The 24,714-nt window shown below is 42.6% G+C and overlaps 1 protein-coding gene across 1 annotated transcript; it reads right to left on the reverse strand.

The window, feature by feature from the left end:
* Positions 1 to 1,485: 1,485 nt before the first annotated feature.
* Positions 1,486 to 24,279, reverse strand: baalcb (BAALC binder of MAP3K1 and KLF4 b). Its single transcript, XM_080194835.1, has 3 exons — positions 23,952 to 24,279; positions 10,571 to 10,749; positions 1,486 to 1,906 (listed from the first exon to the last, which is right to left on the reverse strand). The coding sequence occupies exons 1-3, from the start codon at positions 24,139 to 24,141 to the stop codon at positions 1,796 to 1,798; spliced, it is 480 nt and encodes a 159-aa protein (XP_080050961.1). The 5' UTR covers positions 24,142 to 24,279; the 3' UTR covers positions 1,486 to 1,795.
* Positions 24,280 to 24,714: the final 435 nt, after the last annotated feature.

The following is a 24,714-nucleotide window of genomic DNA, read 5'->3' on the forward strand; positions in this document are numbered from 1 at the left end:
TTTGGTCACTTTTTCAAAAAACTCAATAAGGTTAGTAAGGCACGACCTACCCTTTACAAAACCGCGCTGACTATCTCCAATCAATTCATTACTCTCTAAATAACTATAAATCCTATCCCTAATAACTTTTTCTAATACTTTGCCCACAACAGAAGTAAGACTCACCGGTCTATAATTCCCGGGAAAGTCTCTATTCCCCTTCTTAAACAATGGGACAACATTCGCTATCCTCCAGTCTTCTGGCACTATACCTGTGACCAACGACGACCTGAAGATCAGGGCCAGAGGCTCTGCAATCGCCTCTCTTGCCTCCCAGAGAATCCTAGGGTAAATTCCATCTGGCCCAGGGGACTTATCTATTTTCAAACCCTCAAGAATATCTAGCACAAATAGGATGGTGATATTTCGTTGGAATATATAGAAAGATTTGGAAGGTTAGGGCTTTTTGCATCAGAACAGTACAGATTAGAGTGCAATTTGATAGAAGTGTTTAGGGTGGATATAACTAAACTGTTTCTAGCAGCTGAGGGTCTAGAATTAGCAGCCACAGATGAAAAATTCAGACATTTAGAACTGAAAGAAATATAAACATCATTACATTGAGTCGTGGCACTGGGAAATTCAATTCCATGGCTAGTGGCTGAGGCAGAAACATTCAAGCTTAGAATGGATAGGAGGGCCAAGGGAAAGAAGATAAATTAACAAAAGGATATAGGAACAGGGCAAGTTTTTGTGACTAGGATGATTAAGTGTGGGGTAAACATGATATGGACTAATTGGGCTGAATCATTTATTTCCAAGTTCTATTTCTTTTATATATTTATGTCCACACATTTGAGAGAGAGATACTGGTGGAAAGTGGAACTGATCATCAGCCATGATCTTATTGAATGGCAGTCCAGGCTCGAAGGGCTAGGTGGCCTACTCCTGCTCCTATTTCTTATGTTCTTATGATTGTTATGCACTTCCCTCTCCTGTCACACGATCTGTGAGTCAGATATCTCAAATGGATTGTCCTTTTCGAACAAAACGCTGTGACTTGGAGTTGGAATGAATTCTGCTTTCACTCAGCAGCAATGACACTAGATATTCAAAACTCTTTAATTCCACTCTGTTGTGTGTGAAGCATGGGTCTGTAAGTGGTAACTGCTGCAAAATATTGATGAGTAATTTTCTACAGAAGTTAGATTGGTAAGGTTAGCCAGATAGAATTCTTTATGGCGACAAACACTTCTCTGGTGAGCAGGAGAAGAGGGAAAGGAGATGAAAAAAATAATGCATTTTTTTTTGGCAATTTGAATCAATATGGAGTGAGCCGTCTCTGAATTCACTTCATCTGTCAAAATTTAATGACAAAAGTCTGGATAGGAAAAAGACCACGAGGGATGATCAAAGGCCTTTCTAGATCAATGAGAACTGAAGAGATCTCTTTAATTAGTGTAACATTGTCCATTTGGTTCCATCTGCAAATAAGACCAACAAGATTCATAGGAAAACCTACATGCATATTTCAGGTTGCTTAAATCTTGGATATACTCAGAATTCTGCATAAAATCATAGATACATTTTGGCACAATAATTACAGCTCAGCTTTGCTTTCTTAAAAATAATTTAGCAAGATCTACATCACTGAATTTTCAACACATCTTCAAATGTTGGTTCACAAGGCACAAAGTATTTTCTGCTCACTTTTTCAGCATTTCATTTCTTCAAGTCTTTTATGGCAATGGATCCATTGTAAAGTGCAAACAGTATTGATCTCTTTGCCATGTCAGCTCTGGGGTTAATTGCTTTTTTACTTCATGCAATTCTCCAGTTTTCTTCCATCTGACTCCACTGAACAGATAGTTTTTGTGACATGAATGCTGACTTCTTTTGCTGGCATTTTGGCATCCCGTTTTTTCTTCTAAGTAAGCAGAAATAGGTTATTAAGTTTAAAAATGGTTAGAGACATCAAATTATAACAAAGAACTGAGGAGATACAGAAAAACATGATTGCTCAATGTTGAACAAAGCACCCTTCATGGGTTTGGCATTAATGCATCTGAAATTCATTGTACAAAATTGGGTTTCTGAGAGTGGATTACAAGAATACGAACAGAAAATGCTGGAAAATCTCAGCAGGTCCGACAGCATCTGTGGCAAGAGAATCGAGCCAACATTTTGTGTCTGGATGATCCTTTGTCAGGCCAGCCCCACAGTAGGCGGGATTTTCCAGCCATGCTCACCTCGAGACTGGAAAATCCCACCCGAGGTCAATGGACCTTTACATGGTCCTTGTCCCACCCGCTACAATTCCCATGGCTCAATTCTCTCTCCACAAATGCTGTCCGATCTACTGAGATTTTCGAGCATTTTCTGTTTATTCGGACTCCAGCATACATAGTATTTTGCTTTTATAAGACTATGATTCGGCTGAAAAATTGCAATACCTTGGAAACCTGAAGTTAGATTTAAGTAGAGGTATGAAAGGGGTGAGTAGCGGATGAAATTTATTTCTATCGGTGGAAAATCTCTGCCGTTAAGGGCTGGACGTTATTGGCCTGAATGAGCTTCTGACTGCAGTCTGTTGACTGCAGTCATGATACAGGACAATCTGAAGGCTGAAGCAGCAGGCAGTGAGGTTTAGCTGGTGGGATAGATTTCAGAAGCAGATTTTGCCGTGGGAAGCAGTGACCCATATTATTTGTGCCCTGCCTATAGGAGCATTACTGCTCTTTCTGACAACCCGAGAGCCTAAACTATGTCATATGACCCAGATTTGCATGAAAGAATGAGGTCACGTACCAACTGACTCAAGAACAGCTTCTTCCCTGCTGTCATCAGACTTCCGAATGGACCTGCCTCGCATTAAGTTGATCTTTCTCTTCACCCTAGCTTTGACTGTAACACTACATTCTGCACTCTATTGTTTCCTTCTCTATGAACGGTATGCTTTGTCTGTTTAGCAGCGCAAGAAACAATACTTTTCACTGTATGCTAATACATGTGACAATAATAAATCAAATCAAATCAAAAAATCAGAATGAGGTCTGATTCAGGTGGGGCATCCAGTAGAAATCCCCAATAAATAAGATGACTGAAACGAAATTGTACAATAAGAGGATTTCAACAAGAAGTGAGTCGAGTTAAATAATCAATTAATCCCCAAAACAAGGTTACAGGCTAGAATTCATTCAATGGTTTCTCTTTGGTGTAATATATTTTTTAATACCTTTGCAGGTTCTTTGCGACCTGAATTTTTGTAGATGACAACAGGTGTTTTATGCACCATTACCATGACTGCAGATTGGTGACATGGCCAAAGAATTGTGAACAAATGTGAACTTTAATTGTGGAACGAGATGCAGCTTTTGAACTGGTGCTGACTTTCACTTGGCCAAAATTGATCCTTCAATGGATCACACCAGAACAAAAGATCTGATTATTCATTCATTCACTTCGGTGTGAAGATTTGAAATCTGGGATTTGGGCAGTGATTACTCGTCTTGCCAAGTTGCGGTGAGTTTATTATGTAAAATATGTGGCTATTAAAGAAAATAGCCAGGAGTTTCCCCTTCCATTCTTCTTGACGGCTTTAGTGACTGGAGGGAAAATCTTGCAAGATAAGTTTCATCACAAGTATCCCCACCCCCCCCATCAGCTGTCAATGTGACATGGGTAGACCCACACTGCTGTTAGTGAGGGACTTCCAGGATTTTGAGCCAGTGACAGTGAAGGAATGGTGATATAGTTTCAAGTCAGGATGGTGCGTGGCTTCGAGGGGGAATTGCAGGTTCTGGTGCTCCCATGTATCCGCTGCCCTTCTAGATTAACCTTTTCCAATCTGTTCACTATCTAAAGTATCCTCTTAGATGCCTCATTTCCAGGTTCATAGAGTCAGAGTAATAGAGGGTGATGTTACCATCGTGTTGTACCTGTTTTCAGAGCGTAAAGCGCTTAGCATGACTGGCACTGGTTTTTGCCACCAGCACGATTTTACAAGTGCCGGATTTCCAGCACCATCAGCGTCCCATCAGAAATGGGCGAAAGGCAGGTTAATGTATGGAAATTCATTTAAATGCTGTTTAGTGAGCCCGGCCCTCATCCTCCAGGTTCGCCTCCCCCTTTATGACCTCGCCAATGAGGTTCTCGCCAGCGAGGAATAGACATGCTCCCCGTGAACAGTTGACTTGGCCTCACCAGTGGACCTGGAGGCCATTGAGGCTCCCTGGGGTGGCCGAGGACAAGGGAGGGAGTCCTCCTTGGCAATGCCACTCTGGCACCTGGGAAATCAGTCAGGGATGCACAATAAAAATGCTAGTTGAGCTAGTGACACCCCCACATCCTGTGAGGAACTTTGAAAAAAATCTGGAATACTATTTTTAAATTAAACTGTGGGAATAGGACAAAGCACCATAGGTTCAAGACAGCAAAGGATTGTTTTTGGACAATTATTTCATGTGATGCGGGCATCGTTGCCAATGCCAGCATTTAATTCCCATCCCTAATTGCCTGCCTTTCCATGCTGTTTCATAGGGCAGTTTAGAGTCAATCACATTACTGTAGATCTGGAGACACATGTGGGCCAGACGAGGTAGGGATGATAATTTTCCTTCCTGAAAGGACATTAATGAACTAAATAGTTCTTATGACAATGATACCATGGTGATCATTAGACTTTTTAATTCTAGATTTTTAGTAAACTCAAATTCTGCTGTGGTGGGATTCGAACCTGGGTCCCCAGAGCATTACTCTGCGTCTCTGGCTTACTAATCCAGTGACAACACCACTATACCATTACCTCCCTTAGAAATAGTTTACCTCTATCCCCATTTCCACATCATTGATATACATTGTGAACAGTGAAACAGTAAAAATCCTTTCACTGTTTTTAATAATCTTGGGATGGAATCTCCCACTCTTGCCAGTAGTTTTGTGGTGGGAGTGGGAACCCGGAATGTTCCTCACTGATGAGCAGGGTGGACCATTATGTGCAATCATGTAGCTTCCTGCCTAATTAATTCTGTGTGGTTTGCAACATCTTGTGAGCAGGAGGTTGCATGTCTGCTCTCATGTCTGTACTTCATATTTATAAGACACTGGTACAGCCAGTGATACAGTGAGCCAGTGCTTCAGGATATTGTCTCAAGAAGGCAGCAAGCACACTTCTTGGAGACTCTCTTCCTGGCTGTAGAGGACAGGAAGGACATCCTTTTTCCTGGCGGTGGGATCACGAGGCCCACCCAACTCACCACAATGGCCTGAGAGGAGGTTACCTTGGTGGTTATTGTCAGAGGGATGCAGAGAATGACCTGCTCTGCAGTACAGGAAACACATGAATAATTGAGTTGCCACCGCCAGGGTAAGTGAACCTTCTGTCTGAAAACACCTCCTTTTCATCCTGGCACATTATTGGCACACCCCCCCCCTCCCCGCGCCCCCCCCCACACACACCCATTGCAAAACGTGCCCCAGCTGGTGGGGAATGATTGCGCCCCTTCTGTATATTAAATATTGTAGGGGGATCCCCATGGAAACTTCACAATTACCAGGAAAGCCTCCGTAAATATTCATCCCCATTGTGTTTTACTGAAATTTTCCTACTGTGACACATCTTTTCTCCGGTCCCACTAGGTACGCTGCTGTAATTAGTAAATAATTTCAAACAGGGTGGCACCGTGGCACAGTGATTAGCACTGCTATCTCACAGTGTTAGGAATCCAGGTTTGATCCCAGCCTTGGGTGAGTTTTGCATGTCCTCCCCGTGTCTGCATGGGTTTCCTCTGGGTGCTCCAGTTTCCTCCCACAGTACAAGGATGTACAGGTTAGGTGGATTGGTCATGTTGAATTTCTCTTAGAGTCCCAACATGTATAAAAGTTAGGGGGATTAACGGGGTAAAATACGTATGGTTACAGGTCAGGGTATGAGTTGGTACAGACTCAGTGGGCTGAATGGCCTGCTTCTGTACTGTAGGGATTCTACGATCGGTAAAATAAACCCTTGACAACAACTCAACAGCATGTGTGCATGATTTGATTATATTTGTCTTTTTTTAGTAGATCCTCAAACTTAATACTTTAAATATGAATTACCTGAAAATAGTTAGCATTATTATTTTTAATATCATTAATTATCACCCAAATTAAGTATGCTATTATTAACAGTATCCCATCATAGATTCTGTTAAAGATTTTCTCAGGGACTGTGTGTATGTGAATCAGGCAGAATACAATTAAAGTTTATTTATTAGTCACAAATAAGGCTTACGTTAACACTGCAATGAAGTTACTGTGAAAATCCTCTAGAATTCAGAGTTGTGAATCACGACACAGTGAACTCGCTCATAATTTTCTGCATTCTGCACAGAGATGGGTGTTGGGGGAGGGAGGGGTCTCACCTTGTTTTGCTTTTGTACATCCCTTTGTATCTATATTATCTCTGATTGCAGGGTGGAGATCCTAATGCATGTGTCTATAAGAGACTAACAACGTGGGAGAGGTTTTAACAAATGGTATATGGCCCCAGGTTAGAGCACAATCTTCAAAATGGTGCATAATTTAAGTTATAATGCTAGCAACTGCCGCGATAAGGAAGGTGTTTTAATAGTTGAGAATGTAAGTGGGATTATGTTTCTTCAGGACAGAGTAAATATGAGCAAATTTCCACAAGGTGAGAAATGGATCAGAGGATGATGGCCAGAATACAAAGAAGACTAGAAGTTCAAAGTGCAGAGTAGCTGAAAGAACTTGTGGAGATAAATCTTGCTGCCTTTATAATGTCCTTCATATTCTTTAATACCCCTTTCAAACTAGATATTCATATACCTTTCAGACATATTGGAAGACTTCCCATCTGTCTGTACACCTGGTGGTCAGAGGATATCTTTACTCCACAATCTAAACATGGAGCTGTGAAGCACCCCTTGTTTGATTGGCTACAGCTTGTCAGCTTGAACATATTGAGGTTTGTGTGTTTAAATGGGTTTGATTCCAAATCTTACTCACCATATTTCCCCAATATTGACAGTTCTAAATTCAGGGGGAAATGGTGGCAGATGATTTTAAAATATTTTATTAGTGTCACAAGTAGACTTACATTAACACTGCAACGAAGTTACTGTGAAAATCTTCTAGTTACACTCCGGCGCCTGTTTGAGTACACAGAGGGAGAATTTTAACATGGCCAATGCACCTAACTAGCACATCTTTCAGACTGTAGGGGGGAGACCTGAGCACCTAGAGGAAACCCATGCAAACATGGGGAGAATGTGCAGACACCGCACAGACTGTGGAACAAGCTGGCATTCGAACCCGGGTCCCTAGGTGCTAACCACTGTGCCAAAGGTTATCCAGGATAGTTATCCAGAGGCTAAGGCTAGTGTTCTGGCACACAGGTTCAAATCCCACCACGGCAGCTGGTGGGATTCAAATTCAATGAATAAATCTGGAATTTTGAAATCATTGTCATAAAAGCCCACCTAGTTCACTAATATCCTCTCAGGAAGGGAATCTACCATTATGCCATCACTTTGACTTCAGACTCACAGCCTTCTGAAATGGCTGTGTAAGCCACTCAGTTCAAGGGCAATTAGGACTGGGCAACAAATGCTGGTCTTGTCACATCCCATTGAAAGAATGAAGAAAAAAACATGTTTATGAATAGTGTCATGGGAGAAAGGCACCAACCAATCACTGAATGATCAATTAGATTTCAGGTAGACTTTATTCTGTAATTTTAATTTCACTCAAATCAACCTGAATTTGCTTAAAGTTAACAAGACTATCTTGCTTAATGCTTACAAATGGGGCAATTTTGGCAATCTGCACCATGGAGGGTAGAGTGTATATCTGGAAACACAATGGGTGAGTGAAAGTGTTAATCACACAATTTTAAAAATCATGTAAGCTGCAAGCTGTGTCTCACACAGGGAAAGACAATGTGAAAACCACCGGTCTTGATTAAAGTAGATCCAGATAAGAGACAAGGACCATTTAATTGAACAATTTGCAGTTGCAGCTCATGTTTGTCCATTAGAACAATGGAAAGGGAGGTTGATGTACCACTGGTCAGAGATATAGTTATCATTTTTTGATGATATAACATGCACATGTTTTAGCTGGACACTATACCCTTACATATGCATGATGTAACTTTAATCAATAACTGTGATTGGATAGAGAAAGCTCCTATACTTTTATTGGTATATGTTAATTACTAGTAATCAAATTTGAAGCTTTTTTCTGAATTCTCCACTCTGACTGATCTGAATGACTTAGTAGGAGTCCTGTAGCACTGTATTTTCTCAATAAATCATCTTGAAACCACGCCTTGACTTTGTCTGGCTACTTGAGGGGAATGGTAGTTTTAAATACAACAAGAAAAACATTGTAACAGCCCCATAACAGTTAGGATTACTGTTGTAGCAAGATGCCCAATCCATTTGTGTAAATCTCCTTTGTGCACATTTTATCACAGTTATTAGCCAATTTATTTTAAAATAAAGAACAAATAAATTTTACATAGTAGGGTTCAGCAATACACTAGGATACCAGAGCATGCTACAAAAGTGAAAGAAGGAATATAGAATCATTCCATTCAACTGGGTGTGGGACTTTAGAATGGAATAGAATGCAGAACTGGTAAGCATTAATCCATTGAGTGAAACCCCCATAGGCAGATAAATAGCAACTCCTGGTTGGGAGCTGAGCTGGGAATGGGAAGAGGTGGAGAGAAGATATTGGGATAAGCTAACACTGAATTCTGTTACACAGAAGAGATGAAACATGGCTTTGCATTTTGCTTCATTGATATTATTTTCTTCCATTTGTCATGATGTGTGTCATATATCAAACAGATTCCATTCCCTACTCAGGGTATGTACTTGTCCCCCCCATGACTCTCCACAAGCATACACCATGATACTAATTAAATCTATATTTTTAATCAGTTGGATTCATTTTTTTATAAAATACATAACATATATCTTTTAGTCCAGGGATAAAGAGAAATTAGCAACTATGCCCATCAAACAAAATCCACTAACCTTTAACTGAAATTATCAGATTCTAAATGAATCCAAAGCCACACAGGAGAATCCAGAGCTAGTACAGAGTGAAATATAGGCCTATCCCAGAATTGAGGTGGGCGAGGCTCATAGAACGGCATTCCCCGATGGCCTTGGGCGGGGTCTTACATGCCTTGGATGGGTGAGGCAGTAAAATTCCAGCAATAGAATCTATACAGAGAAAAACCAGAACCGACACAGAGTCGAATACAAAACCTACACAGAGTCGAAAAGTCCAAGGCTAGTGAGATTTAAATCTAAAGCCTATGCAGAGGGAAACCAGAGATAGCCAGAGTAAAATCCAGAACCTACACAGAGGAAACTCCAGAGCTACCCAGAGTAAAATCCAGAACCTACACAGAGGAAACTCCAGAGCTACCCAGAGTAAAATCCAGAAACTACACAGAGGAAACTCCAGAGTCAACCAAAATGAAAACCTGGAACCCCATCAGACTGAAATTCAGTGTTCAGTAAAATCCAGAGCAGCAAATAAAAATTGAGACATACGCCGTAAGCATCTAAATAGGACATTGAATGTTTTGGGAGAATGGAAAGGAACATATTAGGCTGTACTGTCCAGACATCATATCTGGAAGGTACTCCAAGGATATGCAGGGGATCTCCCGGAGGTTCCTAGGTAAGGATTGCATGGTAATTAACCTGGAAATGAAAGCAAAATGGGAAATCACCCTACACTGAGAACCATCTAGAAACTGCAGTTTAAATCGCAAACTTTGGTTAGTTCCAACTGACTTAATAGTTGCTCAGGTATAGTTAGAAGAATTAAAACCACTTTGAGTATCTGGGTAACTATGGGAGCCACACTGACCACAGCATGAGGTTCCCCTCACCCTAAAACCCCAGGGGACTTCCCACATCCCCTGACTACTCCCCCACTCCCTCATCCCACCACCCACAGGATTTCCCCACTGATCCCCCACCCCTCAAAGAACTTTGCCCAACACCTAAATACACCCCGAGGCTCAGCCAGATCTGATCCCCAAACCCCCCACCCCCGCCAAGGCCCAACCCACCTAACCGTCCCCCCTCCCAGACAAGGCTCGCTTCAAGCCACCTTCTCCACTCAAGAATCTATCCACTTACTTTAAACGCCCATCTTGTCAAAGACCTTTAAACTTGCCTGAACCTTTAAAATTAGCTGTTTTACAACAGCTAGTGCTGCAGAGAAAGAGGGGCAAGGCTTACTTATCCTGGACTCTGCAGCCCTGGACAGTAGGTTTTGCACTGCTAAACCTCACCCGGCCTGAGTCAGGGGGCAGCCGAGATAACGTCATCTGGATTTTAAGGTAATTATCTCTGTGGCGCAGTGGCGATCCAATTCAATTGATGTTCCATCAGAAGTTACAGCCCATTAGGCTTAGCTCTCTAACTTACCTCTGTGACACATTACCCTGAAAGTGTCAATTAATTCATAAAACAAAACAAAAATATTGTCAATCCACCTGACAGCAATTTCAATAAAAATGGTTGCCTGTGACGTTGTTGGTCATTAATAAACAAACCTCATCAGTTCGGAATATCCGTCTTTTCTGTTTAATAGTTGCTGGTTGTGTTGGCTGATGTTTCCCAATCTGAGTGTTTGTTCCAACAGTTGATGTCTTTTTCTCGGTGCCCGCTTTCTCATGCACATTCGAACACATGGTTACGTGGGTATGAGTTTGAGTTCCTCCTTCTGAAGTATCTGTTTGAAAGAAGATTTTTTTTTAAACTGCTGCATTTTTATTCAGCAGGAAAAATTAGAATCATACAGACACTCAAAAAGGAGCTCCTTATCCCAACAGCCAAAACCCATCCCACAATGAAACTATGAGCCTTTTGTATATCCTGCAATATTGACAACGAGCCATCGCTATAATTTGATGTACGAGTTAGATTGGAAATTCAGCACCAATTTGCACATTGGCTCTCGTCCCACCAGGAACTTTCCAACCAGCTTTTAAAACGTGGTGCGAGAGGGAGAAGGTCAGTAAGCCCACTCACATGAAGCACTACTTTTTCTATTTTGTTGTGTATTATTATGAAATGCATTGAAAAAGGATTGCATGTTTAACAACTATATACAATAATGACAGTGCCTGTCAGATCATAAATATCGATGCAGTACTTAAATGGTGATTAATAGTTTCAATTGAACAAAGAGATTGGCCACTTCTCATTACTAAAGCAAAGACCAACTTCACTGGCATTCCGAGTGCAATTTTCCCATTTTCAGGCTAAGTGCTCACGCCGGCTGGAAACTTGCCCACTGTCGTTGGCAGTCTCTGTCAGATGGGATTCACCCGCCTGAAAGGTGCTAATGAGGTCATTTAGGGGAACCCACCAGCCAGCCCTGCTGCTCCAAGATTGGGATGTTGATCTCTGCGCTCAGTGACAGTAGCCCCCCCAACACAAACAAAAATGAAATGGTGCCCCCTACCACTGACCAGGGGAGCACCATCAACCCCTCACCAGAGAAAGCCATCCCCCCACCCCATCAAATAACGGGTACTCCCCTCACATCACACAGGTATGAAGGTGATCCAAACCCCCACCACCATACTCGCATTCAGGCCCCCCTTCTTCCTTCAGACCCCGCTATACCCAGGATCCTTGATGGACCTTTCCTCTGCAGCCTGACAGCAGCAGAGAGACAAATGGCCACTGGACCTACCTTCTTGACCCTCACTCAGACCCCAAGGCACTAGGCCAGTGCTAGGGGGCAGTGCGCTGCTGGCATTACCAAGGTATGTCGCCTGAACGACAGTCCTGAGTGGGGACCTAAGTTTGGAAGGGGTCTGAGTGGAGTGTCTGAGGGGGAATGGGAGCTGAGGAGGGGGGGGCTCGGTGCAGGTCACCCTCATGCCTTGGTGGTCTTGGGGGAGAGGTGACTCATGATTTGAGTGGTGGGACAAATGCCCCTTTTTTCAGAGGGGTTGGTGCTTCTCCTGTGGATCTGCTGGGTTTGGCACACCAACGTCCCTGTTTGTGATTAGCAATGCCAAAACCCACCTACTGCCATTCTGGAAGAAAGCCATGCAGACACAGGGAGAATGTGCAAACCCCATACAGACAGTCACTCAAGGCCCCAGTTGAACCTGTGTCATTGGAGCAATGCTAACCACTGTATCACCATGCCACCTGCCAAAGTGAACAAATTCACATTTTCCCACATCGTACTCCATTTGCGATATTTTTGTCCACTTGCTTAGCCCTATCTAACTTGTAGACTCTTTATACCATCTTGACTATTTACTTTCCTACCTAGCTTTGTGTCATCAGCATATTTAGCAACCTTACATCTGTTTCCTTCATCCAAATGCAATAGCCCTAAAGGATTCACATTTCCAAAACCACAAACATGAGCCTTGAATGGTATACTGCCTTCCCTGGTACCTGGGTAAAGGATATTATTGAAAGGATGCAAGATACCTGAGAAGGAGAACAGCCAGGAATAATAGAGCCATAGATGTTTACAGCATAGAAACAGGCCCTTCGGCCCAACTTGTCCATGTCATCCTTTTTTTTAACCACTAAGCTCATCCCAATTGCTTGTGTTTGGTCCATATCCCTCTATATCCATCTTATCCATGTAACTGTCAAAATGCTTTTTAAAAGACAAAATTATAACATCCTTTGCTACTCCCTCTGTCAGCTTGTTCCAGATACTCACCACCCTCTGTGTGAAAAAATTGTCCTTCTGGACCCTACTGTATCTTTCTCCTCTCACCTTAAACCTATGAGCTCTGGTTTTAGACTCCCCTACCTTTGGGAAAAGTATATTTGAATTAAGGACATCAATAGGAATAGTATTGGAGCCCTTCAAGCAGAGCTTCAGATTTAGGAAAGAAATTGTAAAGAAAAGGACCTCAAAAGTCGCAATGTCAGGATTACTCCTACTGCCATGCACTGTAAGATAGTGCAGGGAAATGTAGGGCTGGAGAAATGGTGCAGGAGGCTGAGTTTCAGACTCTTGGGGCATTGGGACTGGCTCTGGGGGAATGGAACACCTAACAAACGCTGAGACCAATGTTCTCGCTGTAAGGTTAATTACAGTGGTTCGATTGGAGGGTAGTGTGGGGGAGGTTGTGGGAGCTATTCAGAGGTGTGCAGTTGGGAGTGTGATGAGGAGTCAAGCTAATTAGGCAAAGGGAAGGGAGCCAGTACAGAAGCAGAAATGAGATAAGGGACAGAGAGAAAGACAGCAGTGAAATTAGAAATATCCTAAAACCTCCAGAGATCAGATTGAGGAAAATAGCTAAAATAATGAAGGTATTAATATCAAGGTACTGCGGATACCAGAAATCTGAAATTGAAGCAGAAAATGCTGAAAAACTCAGCAGATATGTGGCAGCATCTACAGAGAGTGAAAAAGCAGCTAATATTTCAAAAAGCATATTTGAAATATGACTGCCTCTGAAGAACTGCAGAACTGTAGCACGCTTGAGGGCTTCCAATAACACTGTAAATTCCAAAGTATATGCAGCTTATACAAATCATTCTGTGAGATTAAAGCTGGGAAGTTACTGCGCTGGTAGCAAACAGAGGGACATTTGGTGCATTCACACAACTTGGTTTTCTCTTATTTGAACAAGTGTTGAGGCCTCTAATTAAATAATGCATGAAGTATCATTCGAAAGATAAGCTTAATTTGCGAAAATAATGTACAGCCTTACGTCGAAACATAGAAAATAAAAGCAGGAGTGGGCTGTTCAGCCTTTTGAGCCTGCTCCGCCAATCATTTTGATCATGGCCGATGATCAAATTCAATATCCTGAATCCACCTTGCCCCATATCACTTTAGCCCCAATAAAACTATCTTTACTTCTTTATTTTACGTAATGATCATTGAGATGAGATGTTAAACGCTGAGGAATACATTGCATCTTTTTATTGTCTATATTAAATATTGCAAATTTAGATATAGCACAAATGAATTCACTGGCTGTTGGTTGTGAAGTATTTTAGGACATCCAAGGACATGACAGCTGCTATATCCATATAAGATTTTTGTTCCAACTTCACTAACTCACTTGGACGATGGGTTGAATTTCTGCCTATAATCTCACTCACAGTCAACTGAAGGAAAGTCACTTATCCATTGTCCACCTAAGGTCTACATGACTCAGTTTCCGGGCAGGCATGATCCATCCATTGGTACTGGGCATTGAATGCCCTGATGTGACTACATTAGATTACATTTTTAAAAATGTATTCTTCCAAGGGATGCGGGCATCGCTGGAAGGGCAGCATTTAATGCCCATCCTTCAAGTACCTGGAGAGGTTCTAGTGAGCTAACTTTTTAAATAGCTGCAGTTTATGGCACTTCACTTTTCGGAAGGGTGTCACCAGGATTTTACCCAGCGACTGTGAAGGAACAGTGAGCTATTTTGTACAAACTCAGGATGGTGTGTGGCTTGGAGGGAAACTTGCAGGTGGTGGTGCTCCCATGCAACTGCTGCCCTTCTCCTTCTAGGTGGTAGAGGTCATGAGTTTGAAAGATGCTGTCAAAGGAGCCTTGGTGAGTTGTTGCACTGCGTCTTGTAGTTGGTACACTCTGCTGTCACTGTGCAGTGGAGGGAGTGAATGTTTAAGCTGGTGGATGGGGTGCTGCATTATCCTGGACAGTGTCGAGCTTCTTGAGTGTTATTGGAGCTGCATTTATCCAGGCAATTGAAGAGTATTCCATCTCACTCCTGACCTACAAATATAAGAGCAATGACAGACAGAAAAAGCCGTTGTCACATCCATCATGCCCTATACAATTGTGATACCTTGGGCACCATAATAAATACATGTTTCACACCACACAAAAGCCATGAGATTTCCTGGGAGAAGCAAGAGACCAGATTTGATAACTGTTCCTTTAAGAATCAAAGTAAGCGTCAGATGACCATGGAACTAATCACAGAACAGGGTGGGGGATTACCCTGGTAAGTGCAGGCTTCTGTATTCAGAGTCATCTCAGGAGCTGACTTCAGCCATGAGACTACAAGTCTCTGGATAGTTTTAATCTATAAATAAAATGAGATGTGTTTTCCTTAAACTGGTGAGGGAGCATCTTTACATTTGGCGATGAAGAAAAGAAAAATGATCCTCAGGCTATGAACCTGAGCATCCAGTTTACATAGAAGTTTAGCGAAATCAAAAAAACAGAAGATGCCCTTCTGGACCCAGAGAGTGGTGAATTTGTGGAACTCTTTGCCGCAGGAAGCTGTGGAGGCCAGGTCACTGAGTGTCTTTAAGACTGAGATAAATAGGTTATTGTAATAAAGAGATCAGAGGTTATGGGGAAAAGGCTGGAGAATGGGGATGAGAAATGTATCAGCCATGATTGAATGGCAGAGCAGACTCAATGGGCTGAGTGGCCTAATTCTGCTCCGATGTCTTATGGAAGGCCAGTGATGTGGGGTCAGGGGACTGGCCAGTGATCTCAGTGTTGACAGATTGGTGCATGCGCAATGACCCGCTCAGCGCTATGTGAGAAAAGGTTCACCCATTGATTTTTTTGCGTGATTCACTCTAGTGCACTCTGCAATGCACAGAGTGTGGGAGATTCTTTTTAAAAATGCTATTGGGAAAACCAGCAGGATTTACTCCTGCTTTTACGCAAATTCGACACTTAGAATTTTTTTTGGGAGAATCCTACCCCCAGTCTTTTCAGCTTATTTTGATACCCAGGAAACTTTAAGCTGAAAACGATTCTAGTGGTCCCTCTCTGCAGCTTTCCAAGGCCCTAATATCACCACCAAGTGAGGAGGCCAAAAGAGAGGCCTGACCACGATCTTGCATACAAGATTATACATTGCATTATAGTTGATTGCCCGATGAAAGCAACATTCAAATTGCCCCAGGTATCGTTTCACAGCACTTCACAGCCATCAGAGATCTATGCACTCGAACGCTCAGATCTCTTTCTTTCCCCACCTGCCACCAATGACCGGTAACATGCAGTTTCTTAGGTGGACAATCATCCTCATTAGCGAGTGAAAAACCCTTTAATCCCTGAAATCCTCAGCATAAGGGTTTCTCATTGCGTATAAAACTGCTGGCGGTGCATCAGTGAAAATGTACAAACCATATAATCCATTTACTGTGATTAATTTCAGTTGACGCGGTATGTGTAATGGGGCTAATACAATACTCGGGGAAGAAAAGATTACAGTTAATCTGGAAATCAGGAGATCAGTGTGCTTCTACCTTGTTGGCTACACTGGATTTGTGTGGAAAGTAAATGTGATTCCACATCTTAAATGAGCTCTGGTTAAATTTTATTTCAAAATATGCCCTTTGAAAAGCAGCTTTGAAATGATTGCGAAATCTGTTCCTTTAAAGATTCCACTCAGTCCGGCTGGTGTGACAGATATCTCAGGGAGACCCATTGTGCTTCTTACAGTCTCAGGTGGAGTGCTGAAATGTCAGCCAGGTGACAGGTAGAAGGAAAATATTCATTTGCTTAGCCTGCCAGTGGGAATGATATCAGCCTAACACATGCCATCTGACTTTTAAATGAAAGAAATTCTCCTGTAAATCAATTATTTTATAAAGGGCATAAATATGCACAGGGAAATAGGCTAGGAGAGGGGTCCTTTCAACCAAATAATGCAAAATAATAACAACTGAAATATAGAAATGTACATTTTTCTGCTTTGTTCCCTGGTTTTCTATATGAACGTGACTCAACTAGAGGAGAGATTGTGCACACCACTGGATCACACACTTATTCTTCATTATCGATTTATTTTTTCCTTTGTGCATGGGATTTGGGTATCTCTGGCAAGGCCAGAGTTTATTCCCCATGCACATTGCCCTTGAGGAGGTGGTGATGAACTGCCATCTTTGATTTGCTGCAGTCCACATGGTGTAGGTACACCCATGGTGCTGTTAGGTAGGCAGCTCTGGGATTGTGAAGCAAGAATGATATATTTCCAAGTTACACCGAAGTGTTACTTAATGTTTCTATGCATTTAGTGCCCTTGCTGTTCTTGATGCAGGTTGGAAGGTGCTTTCAAATGAAGCGTGTCAAGTTGCTGCAGCACCTCTCACAAATGGTATTGCTGCTATTGTGCACTGGTAGTGGAGGGACTGACTATTTAAGGAAGTGGATTGAAAGCCAATCAAGTAGATAGCTTTTGTCCTGAATGGTGTTAAGCTTCTTGAATATTGTTAGAGTTACATTCATGCAAACAAGTGAGGAATATTCCATTTTACTCCTGCCTTGTAAGTAGTTCTCAGTCCTTAGGGAATCAGGAGGTAAGCTACTTGCCTCAGAATTCCTAGTCTCTGATCTGCTAATGCAGCCACAGTATTTATATGGCCAGTCCAATTAAGTTTCTGGTCAATGATGATGTGGATTCTTTAGTAGAAAGTCAGTAAAAAGTATGCCCATTAACTCTGTTTTTCTCTTCACCAATGCTGAGGTATTTCCAACATTTTCCATTCTTTATTTGTAGCTTGGCCCCGCTTTGTCTCCCCTTCTCAAATGCTTTAGCGTTAGCTACAGGAAATCTTCATTTCTTTCTTTGCAAGTTTAATGCTCATGAAATTGTGCACTTGAAAATTTTACATTCAGAAAGCCCTGAATGATAACCTCCTTAGCTTTTGTTGACAGACCTCTATTTTTCCAGCATTTTCTGCTTCAGTTGAAATATTGAGCATGGATATGGTGTAAAATACTCAGCAGACAACGCATCAAATAGGGTAGAATATAAGTTGTTGAAATTGATTTTGGCCAATGATGCAAATTTGGAATAACAAATTGGGAGCCATTTTGCACCCAACCTGATTAACTTTATCAATGGTGTGATGAAAATGTGTATATATTGTGTAATTTTCAAATGTTTCACGAGAATGTTTTAAAGTTCAGTTTTTTTCTACCTGTAGTCAGTATGTCTGGAAGAAATACAGCTCAGATGCTGGAGAGCAGAATAATTATTCATTTCAACCTTGCAAGTGGTGATGTTAAGTAGTGTTAATGGACTTTTGTTTATTTACATTCTCCTGGGATTTCAGACTAGATTGATTGACAAGGTCATTTGCTAATATGGTTTACGTAAGGCAAAAAAACAGGTTTTTGCAATGAAAGGAGTTGGAATTGGAGTTTGGCTGTTCTGGTTGAAGTTAGAAGAATTTTGTAGGTTTCTGAAAGCTCTACATCTCTCTAAAAACTCCAAGACTGCCTACACTCATTACAACAAGTCTATTTGTGATAACTAGCTATATTTTAAGTGGGTCTCCAAGAAGAATGGTACTTCTTTGGAACGGAAATAGCGATATGTTAGAAATTAGTTATTTCTTTTCATATTTAAAGATCGTTCAATGTTAAGAGTCAAGCCGTTTCACTTTGTTAGAGTAAAAGATCTCTAATTTGTGAGTGGAATTACTCCTCGGGCTGAAACATCCTTTCCTCACATTTCATAGAATCATAGAATTTTACAGCACAGAAGGAGGCCATCTGACCCATCATGTCTGCACCGGCTCCTGAAAGAATTACCCAGGTAGTCCCATTGTCCAGCCCTATCTCCGTAGCCCTATAAATATTCACTATCAAATATGTGTCCCGCTCTCTTTTGAAACCTCCTATGGAATCTACGTCCATCACACTCCCGGGCAACGCACTGCAAATTTCAATAACTCTGAGAAAAGAGGTTTCTCCTCATCTCATTCTTAACTCTCTTCCTGACCATCTTCAAATTGTGAGCACTAGTCACTGACATACCAACTAGTAGAAACAGAATATCTTTCTTTAATCTGTCAAAATTGTTCATAATTTTGAACACCTCAGTAATGTCAGTTTCTCTGCTCCAAGGAGAATAACCTTCCACACACCTGACAAAGGAACACTGTTTCCGAAAGCTTGTGGGATTACTATCAAATAAACTGGTTGGACTTTAACCTGATGTTGTGAGACTTCTTACTGTGTTTACCCCAGTCCAACGCCAGCATCTCTACATCATGACTACCATCGACACTGAAAACTGCTGGATCCAAGTGGAGAGGATCTCCAAGAAGTTTGCGCAGATCGACATGCACATCAAGTTTTTACAAAGATGCAAGAAAGCAGCAGATTAGCTGCAAAGACTTGTATTCTGATCAGTATTCTGTAAACTGTGTGTGTCTTTACATGCCTTTCTCTGGTCAGAACTTTCCACACACCTGACAAAGGAAAACCATTTCTGAAAGCTTGTGGGATTACTATCAAATAATCTGGTTGGACTTAATCCTGGTGTTGTGAGACTTCTTACTGTGTTTACCCCAGTCCAATGCCGGCATCTCTACACCAAGGAGAATAAGCCCAATTTCTCCAATCTTTTCTTGTACCCAAAATTCTAGTAAATCTCTCTTGCACTTTCTCTCTAGGGCTTTAACATCGTTCCTTAAATAAGGTGCCCAGAACTGAACACAATACTCCAAATGTGGTCTGACCAATGATTTGTAGAGGTGGAGCATCATTTCCTTGCTTTTATGCTCTATGCCCCTACTTATAAACCCAAGAATCCTATAAGCCTTTATAACAGCTATTTCAACTTGCCTGGCCACCTTCAGAGAATTATGCACTTGAACCCCTAAGTCTCTCTGATCATGTACTCCTTTCAAAGTTGTACCATTGAGTCTGTACTCTCTTTCCATGTTTCTGCTAACAAAATGTATCACCTCACATTTTGCTGCATTGAAATTCATCTGCCAGGTTTCTGTCCGTTTTGGCCAACTTGCAAATGTCCCTCTGAAGTCTCGTAGTGACATCCTCACAATTCACTGTTCTCTCCAGCTTAGTATCATCTACAAATTTAGAGAATTTGTCCTCAACACCCATCTCTACATCATTTATCAGAAAAAAACAAGTGTTCCAACACTGATCTCTGGGGAGCACCATTCTCAACTCATCTCCAATCTGGGAAATGCCCATCTATACCTACACTCTGCTCCCTATCTCTTAGCCAACATCTAATCCATGTTGCTAAGGACCCATTAATTCCAATCATTTCTAACTTGCTAACCAACCTGCCAAATAGCGCTGTATCAAAATGCTTTCTGAAAGTCAAAACATACATCTATGGTACTACCCTCATTCACTGTCTCTCTCACCTCATCAAATAACTCAATTAAGTTTGTCAGACCTGACCTGCCCTTGACAAAGCCATGTTGATTCGATAATATTAATTCATTTTTCTCCAAGCGTATATTTATGTTATCCAAAGTTATGGCCTCCGTCAGTTTTCCCACTCTTGATGTCCAGCCGACAGGTCTGTATTCCTGGGTTATTCTTTGCCTCTTTCTTAAACAATGGTATCACATTTGCAATCCTCCAGTCCCCTGTGACTAACCCTGTGTTCAGAGAAGCCTGGAAAATTTCTGTCAATGGCTCCACAATTTGCTTCCGTACCTCACTCAACAAGCTAGGATTCCTCCCATCTGGGCCTGGTGGCTTCTCTACCTGGAATGCTACCAGTCTTTTGAACACCTCTTTTTTACCTGTTCCTATATTGCTCAGTTGCTCAACACACACATTTTCAACTGGGCCATTGTCACCATCTTCTAATTTGGTAAAGACAGAAGCAAAATACTCATTTAGCACCTCTGCCATACCCTCCACTTTAGTGAGCAGTTTATTCTGCTTGTCCCTAATGGGCCCCACTCTATCTCTCACTAATCTTTTACCAATAGTGTGTATGAAGAACATATTACTGTTTGTTTTAGTGTAGCCTGCCATCTTTCCCTTATGCTTCCTCTTAGCCTTCCTTATTCCACCCTTTGCCTCTCTCCTGCATTTGAGATACTTTTCCTGATTTCTGTTGCTATTATTATTCCAGCATGCATAATATACCTCTTTTTTAATTCCTTATTTTCTCATCAATATCTTTAGCTATCCAGAGTACACTAGCTTTGGATACCCCATATTTATTTCTCATAGGGATGTACCTAGCTTGCACCCTATTCGCCTCATCTTTGAAAATCTCCCACTGTTTTATTTACCATAATGTATTTCCAATCAACCTCTTCCAGTTCAACTTTTAGACCCCTAAAATTTTCCCTTTTCCACCAGTCTGGGATCTCAGTCCATGACTGATTTTTGATCCTTTTCTAACTTAATATTGAACCTTATTGTATTATGGTCACTATTTACCAACTGCTCCCCCACTCTGAAGTTATCCACCTGGTCTTCCTCATTTCCTAGGACCAGATCCAGCATAGTTTTCTCCCTGGAACGACTGAAAATGTACTGTTCCAGAAAGTACCCCTGTGCACACTGCAGGAATTCTTCCTTCCCGTGGCCCACACTCCACCCTTTCCACAGTCTAGCTAAAACCAATTACCCTATGGATCATTCATGCCAAAATAGAAAAATAGTCGGGCTTCATAATATACTCTGAGGTTCTGGTCCAGGTCCCAAACAATGGAAATGATATTACTGTTAATCCTCAAGAGTTGGTTTGGAATCTCCAGGAATTGAAGATCAATTTCCAGGGCACTGCTGTGTGCAATTCTGTAGTCATGCTCGGAAGAGTCATGGAATCATAGACTCATACGGTGTGGAAGAAATCCTTTGGCCCATCGAGTGTGAACCAACACATTAGGAACGCCTGAACTCCCACCTAATCCCATCTGCCAGCACTTGGCCATAGCCCTGAATGTTATGATGTGCCAAGTGTACATCCAGATGCTTCTTAAAGAATGTGAGGCAACCTGCCTCTACCACTCTCCCAGTGCATTTCAGACCCTCTGGGTAAAAAAGGTTTTTAGATGATAAAACACCACAGCGCAGAGAGAGGCCCTTTGGCCCATCGAGTCTGCACCGACCACAATCCCACCCTCCATATTATACCCACTAATCCCCTCTAAGCCGTCTGGACACTAAGGAGCATTTTCTTAGCATAGCCAATCAACCTAACTCGCACATCTTTGAACTGTGGGAGGAAACCGGAGTACCCGGGGGAAACCCACGCAGACACAAGGAGAACATGCAAACTCCACACAGACAGTGACCCGAGCCAGGGATCGAACCCAGGACCCTGGAGCTGTGAAACAGCAGTGCTAACCACTGTGCCACCGTGCCGCCCAGTTTTCCTCACTTTGCGTCTAAACCTCCAGCCCCTCACCTTCAACATATGTCCCCTTGTGACTGATTCTTCAACTAAGGGAAACAGATGCTCTTTATCCACTCTGTCCATGTCCCTCACAATCTTGAACATCTCAATTAGATCGCCCCTCTCCCCCACCCCCCAGTGTTCTCTGTTCCAATGAAAACAACCCAAGCCTATCCAACCTCTCTTCATAACTTAAATGTTCCATCCCAGACAGCATCCTGGCGAATCCCCTCTGCACCCCCTCCCAGTGCAATTGCATCCTTCCTATAATGTGGCTACCAGAACTGCACACAGTACTTTAGCTGCAGCCTCTCCTAAATTCTGTACAACTCCAACATTTTGTAATCTATGCCTCGATTGACAAAGGCAAGTGATTCCCACCCTCCGCCCTCACCACCATTTGCCTTTTTCACCACCCTATTAACATGCCCTTCCGTCTTCAGAGATCTGTGGCCAAGGTTCCTTTGTTCCACAGAACTTCCTGGTGTCCTACCACTCATTGAGTATTTCTGAGTCATATAAGACTCAAAACTTCAAATCTGCTTCTCTGTCCACAGATAGTGTCAGACCAGCTGAATTTTTCCAGCATTTTCTCTTTTTATTTCAGATTTCTAACCTCCGCAGCATTTTGCTTTTGATAATACTGGGCTCAGATTTTCAACTTGCTGCCCTGATGTCTTTGCAGAATGACCTCCAGTTACACAAACTGCCCGATACCTCGACTGGGAAGAGGCATTGAGTGGATCTCGGTGAAGGGATTTAAAATCACCAATCTCGGCATGCAAATGTAAAACTCACATGCCAGTAACATGGGCAAAAAGTAAAGAATAGACATTCTGAACACTGGATTTATGCGAAAAGGCTTAAAGAGCCAAATCTGCATGATCCCAAATGATAATGTGACATGAGAGCTGGATGATGTGCTGCGACACTCTAAGCCAGCAACCACTGTTGCATCAAGATTTTCGTTTAAGAGTGTAAAGCTATTCAATGTCCGCTTGAACTGGGTGTGCATGATGTGAAGACTGGCACCAGTTGCCTCCCCCCGGTGTGATACACGAGTACATGAGCTGAGTTTGGAGATCTGAGTTATTTCAGTGTAAACTAAATTCTCATTCTTGGCAACAGCTCTGACAGTGCAGCGTTTAACGATTGTGGTTATGTTCACTGAGAAAGGAGCACAGTTTGGACGAGTTCTATACTGCAAGCACCCGTATCTCCCCCCTCCTCTTCACCCCCACCCCCACACCCTGCCCCCACCCGGCCAACTGCAAACTTTCTCTGCATTCAGTTTGGGAAGAGGGAGATGAAACTGGTGGAAGGGAGCTGGGGAAGGCAAGCCGGTGCTGTTGCCATAGCGACCAGACACTTCAAACAAAGCTGTATTAGTCTTGGTTTGCTGCCTTCCTGTTGTGAAATGCACTCCCTCCCCTCTCCCCAGTGCCCCCAGCCCGGCTGTGAATCCAGACTGCGCCCTGCTCCCAACTCCGGAGCCAGCTTTCGTGTCAATAATTACAGGCACCTTCCAAAGCTCAGCTCAGCCACAGTGCTGGAATAGACTGGCAAATTGTAAATCAGAGTCTAAGTGAAACCCGGACAGTGTGTTAGATAATGTGACAGCAGAGGGGAGGGGGGGTGGTAGCACTAAGAGACCGTTTTGCTCATTCAGCCCTAACCCTTAAAGGGCTGCTAACCTTTCTATCCAAGCTGCCCTTTGAATTTCCGGGCTCTCTTCATTTTTAAAGTCACTCACACACACGGCGGACAACGTAGACTGACCATCTTCTCAGTCACCCTCCCTCAAACACAGGGTTATACTTACTGGAGTACACATACAGGGAGCCTTTCTCCAGGGCACTGGGTTCCGTGTTGGTGGGGGAGCACCCGTTAGCAATGACTGACACAGGAGCATCCGAGTCCGTGTTGGTGAGCCACGTTGATTCGGTCTCTCTGGTCCAGCTTTCGTAGTACCTGGGCTCGATAGTGTCAGCCCGGCTGCCACCACAACCCATCCTGTGGTCCCTGCCTCCCTCCCCCCAAAATTGCCAAAACAGACCTGATTCCAATCTGAAAATTGCCAGCAATTTCTCTCCTTCTCGGATTACGGCACGGCTAATTTATCCGCTGAAAAGCTGAAAGGAAACATTATTCTTTCGGGGGCTTTTTCTTTTCTATACAGAGCTTGCCCGGTACAATTTGGCTGGAGTGTGCTGGAGGAGCTGCTTGCAGGATCCTGCTTGTCAGTCTCAACCAGCCTGACGTCAGGGATTGCGTGCTCACACCAGACCAGCAAGAAGTCATCTTCATCCTTGGAAATGGTCATCCAGCACTTTCCCGGGTATTACATTCATTCTTCTGGGAGAAACAGTCAATGCAAAGGCATTGAAGTCAGTGGAATCCGTTGTGACAATACAGCCTATTTATTAGAAATGATCGTCTCTGCACTGCAATGAAAGTCCAATGAATGTGTAGCATATATAACTGCAGGCATTAATACTCAGGGGCTGAAGGGTTGGTGGACTTGATCTTATCTTCCAGCCTCCCCCTATCCCCCACCCCCGCCTCACACACAGAATTTCTTTCAG

The sequence above is a fragment of the Carcharhinus amblyrhynchos genome, chromosome 8, assembly GCF_965287045.1.
Source record: "Carcharhinus amblyrhynchos chromosome 8, sCarAmb.v2.hapA, whole genome shotgun sequence".
In the NCBI taxonomy this organism is placed as follows: Eukaryota; Metazoa; Chordata; class Chondrichthyes; order Carcharhiniformes; family Carcharhinidae; genus Carcharhinus; species Carcharhinus amblyrhynchos.

Bases quoted from the DNA above. Each gene is read 5' to 3' on its own strand.
- baalcb (XM_080194835.1), bottom strand. From the start codon at position 24,141: ATGGGTTGTGGTGGCAGCCGGGCTGACACTATCGAGCCCAGGTACTAC. The intron at 10,750-23,951 runs GTAAGTATAACC...TCTTTCAAACAG, and splicing joins CTCCCTGTATGTGTACTCCA to ATACTTCAGAAGGAGGAACT. The intron at 1,907-10,570 runs GTTTGTTTATTA...CTGCTTACTTAG, and splicing joins GGATATTCCGAACTGATGAG to AAGAAAAAACGGGATGCCAA.